Here is a 13,147-nt window from a genome sequence, read left to right on the forward strand (position 1 = left end):
GCAAAAATTATAGGATCTAAATCAGGTCTGTGTTTGGGTCCTGGACACTCTAAATAAAGCACCAGGTAGGAGAAAGGTGTGATAGGTGGAAAGGAGTGTTATCTGACCATGCTATGAGTCTGACAGGAACAGCGGAGTTTACCTGTTCATTATGCACCAGGCATGCTGTGTCTAGGATGTGGTATGTGATGAGTAACTGACTTTGGGTGTGTGCGTCTGATGTGAGCACTGACACACTCCCTTATCACTTTTATTCTCTACATGTAGTAGGTGAGCTGGGACTTAAAAAGGCAGCTTTGGGAGGAGGCTTGCAGAGTGAATTTAGGTAGGAGGAGGAAGCAGGCTGCCAGTCTTGGATAGCAGAGAAAAGTGAAAGCCGAGAAAGGTGAGTCTTACACTAGTGTTTTATGAAAGACAAAAGCCTTCCTTGTCCTGTTGATCTTTACACTCCGAAGATGAGAATCATGTAGCAGGTAGGGTAGAAGGATCAGTTATTGTGTAGAAAACTCCAGCCTAAATGTCTAAAGGGGGGAATTTGTCATGCAGAGGGGGATACCATAAGTGTGCACACTTCAACATCATCTCATATTAGTATTTTCTAGGATGTAAGTTATTATACAGCTTGTTAAAACGTATTGCTTCATACCCATTTTTGTTCCTTGAAGTGTCACATCTCTGCATAGCAGCTAAAACTCAGAAGATAATTTCGTTTTATATTAATTATTATAAATTTCCCATAATCGTATACAATCTACCCTGCAATCTTCCGGCTGCTACTTTGGCCTCACACAAAGTTCAATGGAAGATGCTAGAAGTTGTTGTTAATAGCAACAGAAGAGCAGCAATTTGTATGTGCCTAATAAACAATAGACACTGATTAGTGATTTTAGATCATAGCTATATATATATATATTAGAACTGTAATATAGGGATTCTTTTGCCTGGTAAATAAACTAACACTGCAAGTGACACTTCACAAACCCGCTATTTTTCTTTGCGCAGAACCACAGACGTGTGTATCATTAGCTACAAGGACCCAGATTCCTGTAAGGTGCAGGTGTGCCGCAGCAGACATGTGGGTATATGCTTTGCTTTTAGGTAAGGCTTTACAATTTGCTTCAACTCTTTTTGCACATTATATCACCATAGGCTTGAAAACTATATTTAGCAAGAAATGTTGTTGGAATTCAGCCCAAAACTTTTTTTGGTCCAATGTTTTTTCAGAGCCTACATTATCTCTTTTATAGGTTTAGACATATATAGAAAAAATAGATTTATCAGTCATCCTACTATAGTTTCAACAATATTTAGATTAACCTCAACATAGATGCAGCAACATCTAGATTACAAGTATTCACTCCAAATCTCACCCTAACTGGGCCTTTAGACAGGTCCCCAACACTTCATTTCCCTAACACAGTTTGGAAACTTCTATTGTAGAGTTCAGTGGAGAGATGTGTAATATCAGTTACCAGATTAATGTAGTGCAGTAACCAAGGGTTATTGAAGAATTAGTCTATAATGTAGTTTAATGTACTCTCACTACCCATGAATGGGAGCTGAAAACTGTTGCTGAGACTTTCTCTATATATGGCAAACATATGGCTGTTTTTAGTAAACACAGTTAGGAAATGTAATGGCCCGTTTTCATAGAAGACTTCATTAAAGTTATTCTTTCATAGAATACGGTCTGTTTAAGGGACAGAAAATGCTAGAGCTACAAAATATAGTATATTTCCTTCAATGTGGTAAGTTCTTTTCACAGACAGGGTACATCACAAATAGTCCATCAATGATTCTTTTTTTCTCATTTGAGTGCAGACTTTGTAACACTAAGTACAGGAGTTATTTCACACTTTAGTATTAAGAAACACATGACTCACATTGGGATTGACACCCTCTAAACATCATGATGTATTTAAATGTAACATAAAATGTGCTGTTTCCCTGAGGGGAGATAATATGAGAGATTATCTAGCTAAAAGTTTATAAATGTTATCTTACAAAGTAAAAACATCAAGTGGGCTATACCTGTATATATTTAAACTCTCAACAATTTGTTTTGCATGTTAAAGGGAAAACATCCCCCATTTAAACATGAGTCTGTTTAGGTGGGCTTATTAGAAAAGGTATTAAACACCTTTTGTTGAAAATGTAGTAATTTGAAGATGCCCCAATCTTTTCTTCTGCTGATTTTCTGCTGTAAATTGGCTCAGCTTAGGGATGACTCACACAAAACTAGCACATTCTGAATCAGAATTGATTAATAATTAGCCCTGTGTAATCAGACACTATGACAGATGTAACCTCACTTTCTGCTAATGTTTTATTGATTTCGAACAACCTATAGCATTCTTTTTCAACAGCAGACCAGAACGCTCTGAGCATGTGCAGTGTCACTGGCACACAAATGGTAGCTTAACAATAAAAGTAGATAGCAAGCTAATAAGGGCACAGGACTAATAAGTGGATAGCAAGCTACTACTAAAGAGTGGATCAATACTGTTATAGTGTTCCTCAACTGGTATGGTTAGTTCAGTGTATAAAATGCAGCTTTTCTAGCTGTATTCAGGCTTAATTGTCCTTTAACTGAATCGCATCCCAATTTAGTGGTGTGCACTAAATGCAAATATTTTTAGAAGCAATAAATTTCTATATGTACAACTATTGTTTTTGTTGTACAACAGAATATTTACATTTTACTGTATGCTTTCTAGTTTTACCGACCCTCCTGCATGCACAGAATGACTGTTCCCGTGGGGCGTGCTACCCTGCAGCTGGAGACCTTCTCATTGGAAGAGGCAATTACTTAAGAGCCTCCTCAACATGTGGCATTGAAAAGCCAGAAACCTACTGCAGCCCATATGGAGAGGTATGAAAACAAATAACAAGCTGTTGATGAGAAACAGTTGGCCAGAGTCACATCCCAGTGTCAGGTGGGCTGCAGTGCTGGCATTTATACAGGATTGCTTTGGCAGCAATGGGTGGCAATAGTAGTGATATGAGCTGGTTATAGTGAGGAGAAAAGTGAGAAATAGGGGTAATATAAGAACAGGGGATGAATACTAGACTTCACGGTGGGATATATTGCATCGCATTACACTTCGCTAACTAAACTACCAAAATTATCTAGGTGTTATAGGCTGAAGAAATTACTGAGTGGTTGAATGTTCTGAATTCTAGCTTTGAGAGGCCTGAACTGGATATCTGGTGATAACACCTGTGCAAATTCCTTGAGTTCACGTGTCTTCCTCTAAATTATCCAGTCTTTCATTTCTAAGCCCTTCAAGGCAAGCCTAAAGAAGCTTGAGAAGCTCTAAACAATGCCCTCGTATAATAAGCTTAGTCATATAAAAGTTTTAGTAACAATCAATAATAAAATAATCCTGATAAAGGACCAGGAAGTGATATGGTGCTGTACAAAACAAACAGAAGTCTATTTAAGCCATTTTAGACTATGCCTCTGTATTGTCATTGCCTAAAGCATGCTGAGAAGTGTAGTCCTGTAACACAGCACCAAAGGCTCAATGAACGCAAGTGGATCTTTCAGTGAGATTCTGTATTGTGTCTGCTATTCTGATATTTAATTACAATGTATTTTCTTGTAGTTGACACTGTTGTTAGATAACATGGCATGGCAATGGCATATGGAGAATGCTCTTGCTTCTGTAGGTTTATGATACCTACTTTGTAGTGGGGTATTCTGATGACTGCAAAATAACACTGTGCCTCTGGGAACACCTACTTAGAGTCTGTAAGTTAGCATGTCACAACAGTTATAGGAAGGCATATAAATGTTTCAATACATGATACAACTTGAAATATACAATGCTGCATCTGCATTAATAATAAAGCCTAATTATGCATAAGACAGGGGTGTATCAAAATATATCTTCTTTGCCAAACTGCCACCCCTTGTTTTTCACATGAACCAGTGGGTATCTAAGGAGCTTTTCATGCACTGCATTTCAAAGAATTTGGCAATATAAGAGATCAGTTGTAGGGTATTGAAAAGTATTCTAACAATATAGAGCAATTAATATGCTATTGCAGAGCTAAAAACACCTTAACCACATGCCTACCCATTGACTCCTTGTGACTTTTTCTGCGAGTTTTGTGAATTTTTTGCTGAAACACACCAGTTTCACTCATCACTAGTTATACCAGATACACTTTTATTTTGCATTATTCATGGCTTGTGTGCTTTATCTAAAAGTTAAGATTTCAGTGTCTACAGCTCTTAAAATTCCCCATATTAACAAACCAAATCCTACTGTATTGTGTGGAGTAGCAAGCTGGGTTTGAAAGGGTGAATGAATACTATAGTGTATCCAAAATAGCAGAGAGGGCACTGGCCCTTGAACAGAGTTACTTATTACAGACATATTTTGTAAAACTTGTCTGACTCTGGTGACCCTAGATCATGAAAGTTGTAAGGCTGCTGCCAGCATAGTGATTTTGCCTTATCCCTCAGTTGGCAGCTTTGGGCTGATAACTGCTTACTTTGATCTATAGGAAAAAGCAGGATAGAAACCGCTGCATTATTTCGGTAGCTTACCTAATATCTCAAATTCATTTTATAATGAGGAAATTATTAAAGGTTATACCAAAAGTTCTACCTTGTAGAAGTATTCCAAACCAGTGAGAAAAAAAGACTGTTTTTTTAAATAACAAATCATGCTTTTAAGAAATGTTGCTTACTGTATCTAGAAGTGGTAAGGTTAAAGCAATTGGACATTATAAGTAACCTTGAATACATTTCTTTGCTCATCTGAATGGTTTCTTTAGTCAAGCTGAGTGGTAGGAAATTCCCTGACATTTAAACCGTATAATCCAATTACCAGTGTGCCATGAAAATCATTGAGGCAGGTACTAATTATTTAAGTGACATGGCCAGAGGTGTTAATTGCTGTGAACAAAATGTTAGAACAGTGGCTGAAAGGTGGCATTTCAGTCCCCCCTGTTGTTGTGCTACAGATGTTCCCCCTGTTGTTTTCTTTGTCCAAAATGTGCACTTTGTTGCTTTCTAAAGGAATGCACATTGTTCTTCAGGGTACTGTCACAGGTGGGCCTCCATCCTCCCTGTGTTCTGTGAGCATTGACAAGAACTGCATCAGCCCATCAGTAATCACATTGGGTGGATTTCAATCAGGGCAGATTTGGTGTTTTCTTTTCCTACCCATATTATGACTGACACTAGCCTTAGGACCATGGCACACCAGGAGTTAACCCAACTGTTGTATTGTCACCAGTGGAAAATTGCCTGTAATCCCTTGGGCTGCCTCCATACATTTAAATGGCAATGAAGAATCCTTCTTTTACTGTTGGGTATTCACCATTCAAAGATCCCAACTTGCGCAGGGCAGGCTTGTGTCTATAAATAGAGGCTGCTCGAGGCAGACCTGGCCCGCACATCACTAACTGACACAATGCTAGGCAGAAAAAGTCACACAAACTTGCATGCCCTAAACACTTTACATGAAGCCCTGTTCCAGTGGAGTTACTATGGGGGCCGAGGCCCTGCCATAAGGTGTTTTCCCTGGGCCTGTGCCCCACCCCCACCAGCTTAAATTGCAGGTGACCTGTGACAAGAAAAAAAACTCCTGTGCCCCACAATTCTGTACACTACAAAGGAAGCAGAGCCAAACCCCCTCTGTATTTCACACCTGTAACTGATCAGGCAGCAAAAAAGGATGTGGCTTACCCATGCAACATCCATAAAGATGTAGACGCAACATGTGTGACATTTTGCACCCATGTATGAGCCAGATATGTATAGTTAGATAGTTACATAGGGTTAAAAAAAGACCACAAAGTCCATCAAGTTCAACCCTTCAAATTAACCGAGCACACACAAACCTATTCTGACCTATCGATACATTCACATATATAGACTATATATACCAACATCAATAGTAACTGTAGATTTTAGTATCACAATAGCTCACAATAGGATACTATAGATCTACTATAGATCTGCTTCAAATTCCTGTCAGGTGTGGAGTGCACTGGGCCAGGTGTGGAGTGCATTGGGTCTTTTCACGACAGGCCTAAATAGGTTGCTAATATGATTTAATAGTTAACCCAGGGCCCAGAGAATTATATAAGCCCATTTTAGCCCAGCATGCGAGAGACCAGAGTGGGCAAAGATGGTGACCTCCAAATAAGCAGATATTTATGTTTATGGCCAGCTTAATACTGCAGTTTGCTTCTGTATAGTATATATGAACTTCAGAAGCATAAATGAATTTATGTGGCTTATAAGTCAGACTTCTGTCTTATTGGATGGGGTTCAGTCTATAAATGGCTCAAAAAAATGCTTAATATACATGTGTTAGGAATCCAGTTGGCTGTGTATGAGCAGCTGGGTTTTGCAACAGACTCAGAGGTCACTCCATGTTGCTCTATCCCACCCCTCTGTGTACTGTCTGGGTTTTCTGCCAACCTGGTTTTGTATCAAAGTGTAATATTTTGCAAGCTCTGTCATATCCTTAGAGGCTGAATCATTTACCAGAATACGCCTCCTTAGTTACCTTTGTGGGTTTTTGGAACAGGACCAAGTCCATACCACTGATCATATGACAACTAAGGAATATTTTATATACATTTTTAAATTACATATTTTAGTGACTTATTCCTTAAGGCTTTTGTTTTTCAGATTACTTTTCAGCAGAAACTAAAGCTTAAGTATCTTTTGTGCATAGCATTGGTATAGATGGCATCTCACATTTATTTGTATGATAAGATTTTGTAAGATAAATGAGTCTATCCAAAAGTCTATTTTTTAATTCAGCACTAAGTAGGAGCTGCCATGCTTCCCTCACATGGCAGCTTCATTCTCTTTAATCCTAATGTAAAAACTATAGTTAACCTATAAGTATATTTTAATTAGGCATGCACCAATCCAGGACTTGGTTTGAGATGTGACCTTTCAGCCTATTTTTGTCAGGATTCGGATTTGGCCGAATCTAAGTGTCTGGCTGAACCAAATCCAAAACCTCAAAATCATGTGACTTTTTGCGCATCTATTTAACCCTTCTGCAGCCTAAATTTGGATTTTGTATTCCCCAAATCTTTTTCGAAGGATTTAGGGTTCGGCCAAACCCAAAAATAGTGGATTTTTTAAATATCTTTTTTATATACCTAAATAATTTAGACTCACCCTCCCCCAGTAGATCCAATCCAATATTTTCCCCAGGCTGTTGATCTTTTTTTTGAAAAATGTTTTTACAATATTGACTGAAACATATTAGCATAGGCTGATATATACATTAAAAGAAAATACAATGAAGACCAGATGATGTTGCTTACAACAGATTACATTTAATTTAAATATAAACTGCCCCATTAAGACATGGTGCTTCATAAAAAGTACCCATACTTTCATTCATTATTACACAAAACTATGTCTATTATATGTTTACAATAATTAACAATAATAAGCTAGCTCATGTACCCGGTTTTATTATTGCATAACCTGATTGTTACTATTATCATTACTATTAGCAAATCCAGCTATGGCTGGCCTGACTAGAAAACCACATTTTCAGTATGAGCCTCTTTTTCAGTTCTTACATTTAGTCAGGGCCACTTGACTCCTTCCCTCCCTGACTGCCCCCAATGCCAGACTGGCAACCTGATATGAAGGGATTACCAATAATTAGTGACTTTTTAAAACATTTTCTTCTTCAGTTCAGTTCAAAGTTTATTATCATATGCACAGGGTACAATGTACACAGTGCAATGAGATCCTTACTTGAATGCCTTCTTCACAGACTAAACATTTAGCACTCCATACAACATTACAATAAATACAAAATACAATAATCACAATAAAATTCTGTTTTAAGAAATTAAATGGGTCTCTGGAAGAACATACCTCCTCACCTAAAATGACATACGGTGTCAACAAAGTAAAGGTAACAAAGGCACCTTGAGACCCAATGCACATCTAAAAACAACTTGCATCGTTTCCCCCTGACAAGGCAAGGAGCTGATAATTCCATATAAGTCCAGTTTGGCAACAGACACTGAGAGCAAGGTGACCATGACAAGATCTAGAAGGCCTCCAACCATTCTGACACGTCTCCAAATACAGAGAGCTCAGCAAATGATGGTGCAGGATTGATTACAGGTTATGTAAGTGTTGCAAAATGACTTGATATGATTTTGTTTTCACATCAAGCAGGTTAGACTATTACCAATTTAGTAACAGACGCTTAAAACTTAAGCATTAAAGTTTAATCACGTAAACTTTCCTGTAGGTGATAAATAAAATGTTGCTGAAGGAGAAATGATAGATGGACATTTCTTACTAATAATATTAACAAACATTTCCATGGGAATCACAAATTAAAATATTTTAAAAGCTTTTACTTAAATCTCATTTACAGCAGGTGAAATAGAGGCATACATGCTAACATTCACTTTGAACCCTTTAGTACCAGCCACAGCCAGTACATTGTTTTCCCATAGAGGAACCTGGAAATGTAAAATTATGGTGGTTGGCAGTCAGGTGCACAAGTGTAAGTTCTGTGGAGGGAAATATATTAAATCTGGAAGCTTGAAATATTGATGCACATTGCATTTTTAAATTCCATATCCAAAAGGGCTTTCGGGCTTGTACTCTAAAGGTGGCCATACACGTGGCGATCTGACGATGTTTCGTACGACCATCGGTCGCACGAAACATCGTAAGATCCGCCACACACCATTCAGGGCTGAATCGGCAGGTAAGGAGGTAGAAACAATAGGATTTCTACCTCCTTCTGCCGATTCAGATCTGAAGGGAGAATTTTGGTCAGGCGCCTTCTATGGCACCCGATCAAAATTTTCAAACTGGTCCGATCGGCGAGTCATCCGATATCAGCAGGTTCCTGCGATATCGATCGACTCGCCGACATACCATACACGCACCGATTATCGTACGAAACGAGTGTATGGCCACCTTAAGGGCCCTGTCACATGAAGCACTTCATCTGGAAATCTCCTCTTCTGTGGACAATACCTGCCCCTTTACATTAGATGCAATTGCGCATGTGCCGATCCTGAGTAGTTGGCCGAAAATGCAAAAGGAGGCATTTTTAAGTGGTTACCAGGTATCAAGGCATGTAATGAGTTTTACATGAGCAATTCTAACTAATGCAAAGGGTAGGTATTGTCAGGCCCTTCATTGCCCATGGGAGTGGAAATTTCCTGCTGGACAATGAAGGTGTCACTTTCTGCCTGCAGCATTAATAATGGCATATGGCTCTGATTTATTTGCTACAAGTCAGTTGTGGCTATAGGGGCAGGTACAGGCTGCTGGTTATTGCAGGATTCCCTTGTGTCTCATGAGTTTATTAATGACCATGAGTGCTCGCCTCAGGTTTCTATGGAGCATGAATAGTATCAAGGAGCATCATTCATTTTAGTGCTGTGCAGTTGTGACTGAGCTTGTAAATGAGCTCTAAGGGGCCACTATTTGTGGCCCTGTAGTTGTGTGAATCCTCCTCAGTTGATGTTCAGTTGCTGATCAGAATCCTATGTTCTACACTGACAAGCTCAAGCAAGAGCAAAACTGGTGTGCAGAATGGTAGTGGTCAGCACATGCTTAAGGGTGAAGACGTGCGGAGCTACTTAGTAGCAGCTACTTGTCATGGCTACTAAACACTAGAAAATACCCTGCCATAGGCAATACTGAGAATTGCCTCTGGTAAAACACACGTAGAGACAATTATCAGTAAATGATCAGCATTGTCTGTTTCTGTAGTAGTGACAAGTAGCTCTACTAGTAGCTCTGTGTGTTTTCACCCTAAAGGTGGCCATACACGCACCGATATTATCGTACGAAACCTCGTTTCGTACGATAATCGGTGCGTGTATGGCATGTCGGCGAGTCGACCGATATCGCAGGAAGCTGCTGATATCGGACGACTCGCCGATCGGACCAGTTTGAAAATTTTGACCAAAATTCTCCCTTCAGAGCTGAATCGGCAGAAGGAGGTAGAAATCCTATTGTTTCTACCTCCTTACCTGCCGATTCAGCCCTGAATGGTGTGTGGCGGATCTTACGATGTTTGGTGTGTGGTCGTACGAAACATCGTCAGATCGCCACGTGTATGGCCACCTTAAGGCTTCTTACAGAAGAGCGATTTTATGTGCGTTCCCATGCGGTGTAACGCACCTGCTTTTTATTCATTCAAATGTGTCCATACTCTCACAGGCGCATGTAATTGCTGAACGCAGGTGGAACACAACATGCTGTGTCCACCTGCATTCCACCGTGCGTTTGTCTTGTGCGGGTGCATTCCACTGTAGGAAAAAGCAGGGTGAAACACCCATGAGTACAAGCCTTAAAACTATTTTATACAGTAGAGAAAAAAGTCCCTGGTGGCTGTAGGGGGCTCAGGCTAGAGGGGGCACAGCAGTGGTCTGCTTCCTTTGTAGTTACCCACAAGTTTGTGGGGGGGGGGGGAGATCGCAGGTGACCCGTGATTTTCCTCCTGGAAATAATTTTTTGTGGATTTAACTCCGCTGATTTTATAATATGCTTTGTTCCAAGTACATCTGCTTTTCCCCCAGATTCCTCCTTTTATTCAAGTCAAGGGACCTCGGGTGTCTGATATGACCTATTGCTGGCGGATTTTATACTGTGTCATGCCCAGTGTGGGCAAAATGTGTTAATCATATCATGTTATTTGGAAGGGAGTTTCACAATCTCTTTCTGTGACCTAAGGAATCTTCAAGCCAGAGTGGTACGTGCCTAGCAGCTTGCTTCACAGAGTGATGGCCGGTGGCCTAAAGCACAGCTGACCCTGGACTGACACAGGCAGATTAAATTAGAGTTCTGTGTGAGTATGTTGATAGGGGAGAGGAAAATTCCTGCTTGAGCTGGTTCTGTTGGATGGATTATGATTTCAGTGGGTCTTCAAGTCATTAGGTTTTTGTTGGTTTAGTGTTCTCACAGTGCCATAAGTGAGCATGTTATTTAAAAAATAACTGTAAGGAGATGTAGATTAACAACTGGAGGGGGGCAGATTTATAACATGACTATTGGGGGGCTCAGGTCAAATATTTTTACCCCTCTACACTTTTATCTGTTTTAATATTGTCTGTATCAGATCCCCTCCATCTATGGCAGCCATCTCCAACCAGTGGCTCACCAGCAACTTCTTGCTCCCAGTTGCTTTAAAGCGGATGCTTAATTTTGCATACTTGGCTTGAAGGCAAGTTTTAGTTGCCACCCTCCTGTAGGCTGGCAGTCCACATAGGGGCTACCAATAGCGAATCACAGCCTGTATTTGGCACCCCAGTATTGTTTTGCATCCTAGTGTTGCTCTCAAACCTTTTTATGGTTAAATGTGGGTTACGGGTAAACAAAAGTTTGTAAAACCCCCAATCTATGCTGTTCTATAGCCATGGAACAACCTTTTTTCCTTCAGTGTCTCTGGCTTCTAGATATTTTTGGTATATATAATTAATACATCGATACATGAAAAAACATACAGTGAAAAGAATCTGCAAAAACTGCTCAGTCATACCAGACAGGATAAAGAAAAATCTTCAGCACACCACTTACATACATGTTCTCAGAGGGTGCTTGACTTCTACTGCCGCTCCCAAGCCTTTTTCCATATATCGTTGCAGAGGGGAAGAAGCACACCAGTGTGTTGGCAATGCCTTTAAATCATTTATTTGCAGAAATGAACAAACAGCACAAGCTTTCGGGAGTGACCCCTTCTTCATGTGAAATTCACACAAGTGAACAATTTACTCATTAAATACCTTAAATGACAAGGAAAGGCTAAGTCACTTGGGGTGCCAAAATGTTAGGCACCCCCAAAAGGCTTTAATCGCTTACCTTGTACCCCGGGCTGGTGCCCCCTGTTAGGAGAAAACCGCACCAGCCCGGGGTACCTGTAGCGAGCGCTTCCTCCTTCCGCCTTCGCTTTGCAAGGTCTAAACGAGAGGTGCATGCGCAGTAGAGTGAAAAGCCGACTTCTCTGTTAAAGTTCGGCTTTTCACTCTACTGCGCATGCGCGCACGAGCCATACAGGAAGAAGGAAGCGCTGCAGGTACCCCGGGCTGGTGCTGTTCTCTCAACAGGGGCACCAGCCTGGGGTAAAAGGTAAGAGATTTAAGTCACTTGGGGGTGCCTTACATTTTGGCACCCCCAAGTGACTTTGTCTTTCCTTCTCCTTTAACAGACCATGTGAAATCTGAACAAGAAAGTGGAAAGAAATATGTATCTGAATTATCTGTGGCCAAACATTTTTATGTAGCTTACAAGTCCATTTACTTAGAGGTGGAAATTTGACTAAACAATTATTAAAAAGAGAGGCAGTGTGGATTAAAAAAAACTGGATTCTCTTTCCCCTCAAGGTTTAAACAAAAGCTTCAGCTTGAAATGTTTTTTATAGACTTTGTAACTGTTTATTGTAGGATACTTTGTATAACTGGTTTTTAAATGTGATACTTTGTATTTATGGTTACATGTTTTACAGACTATGAAGTGTAAAGGACTCCTATGAAGGGGATTGTCAATTCACATAATTGAATGACTGCTTGGGACTGTTTGGTATTGCAGCCGCGATGGGGTTAATGGGTCACATGATAGTGTCACATGGTCTGTTAAGGTATTTAATGAGTAAATTGTTCACTTGTGTGAATTTCACCTGAAGAAGGGGTCACCCCCGAAAGCTTGTGCTGTTTGTTCAATTCTGCAAATAAATGATTTAAAGGCATTGCCAACACACTGGTGTGCTTCTTCCCCTCTGCAAAGATAACACAAGACAAGTGCCACCTTAATATTACATCTGTATCTGTTCATAATAATGTTGCTGTGTACAGAATTTGCTCACTGTGGCTTTTATTTACTGGGCCAGAGAGGGGCTCATTGGTGGTTCTGACCCCTGAACTTCACTGAAATTGTCAAATTCTCTAGGACTGCATAAGCAAAGCTACTATGTACTATATAATGCCATTTCAGTTAAATTCCACAGCTGTTTATTCGCTGTCCAGAACCAGACCTTATAACAATGTGCTGTAAATTGATGGCCATGTCCTTGGGATTCAGTCTTGTTTGCATGGCTGTTATCACCATTCTGCCCTGCCGATTTGAAATGTGCTGCAATATTTGTTTTATGCAATGTTTAGCTATGACTAG

General features: G+C 40.0%; 1 protein-coding gene across 1 annotated transcript in view; it reads left to right on the plus strand.

Annotated features, from left to right (window-relative positions):
- Positions 1 to 211: 211 nt before the first annotated feature.
- The window catches only part of lamb3 (laminin subunit beta 3), a 57,621-nt gene continuing 44,685 nt past the window's right edge, over positions 212 to 13,147 (plus strand). The window contains exons 1-3 of the mRNA XM_012971195.3: positions 212 to 385; positions 1,003 to 1,098; positions 2,718 to 2,872. Coding sequence (XP_012826649.2) covers positions 1,074 to 1,098; positions 2,718 to 2,872 — 180 coding nt within the window. The 5' untranslated portion in view covers positions 212 to 385; positions 1,003 to 1,073. The remainder of the gene's footprint in view (positions 386 to 1,002; positions 1,099 to 2,717; positions 2,873 to 13,147) is intronic.

Source organism: Xenopus tropicalis, chromosome 2 (assembly GCF_000004195.4).
Source record: "Xenopus tropicalis strain Nigerian chromosome 2, UCB_Xtro_10.0, whole genome shotgun sequence".
NCBI classification, from domain to species: Eukaryota; Metazoa; Chordata; class Amphibia; order Anura; family Pipidae; genus Xenopus; species Xenopus tropicalis.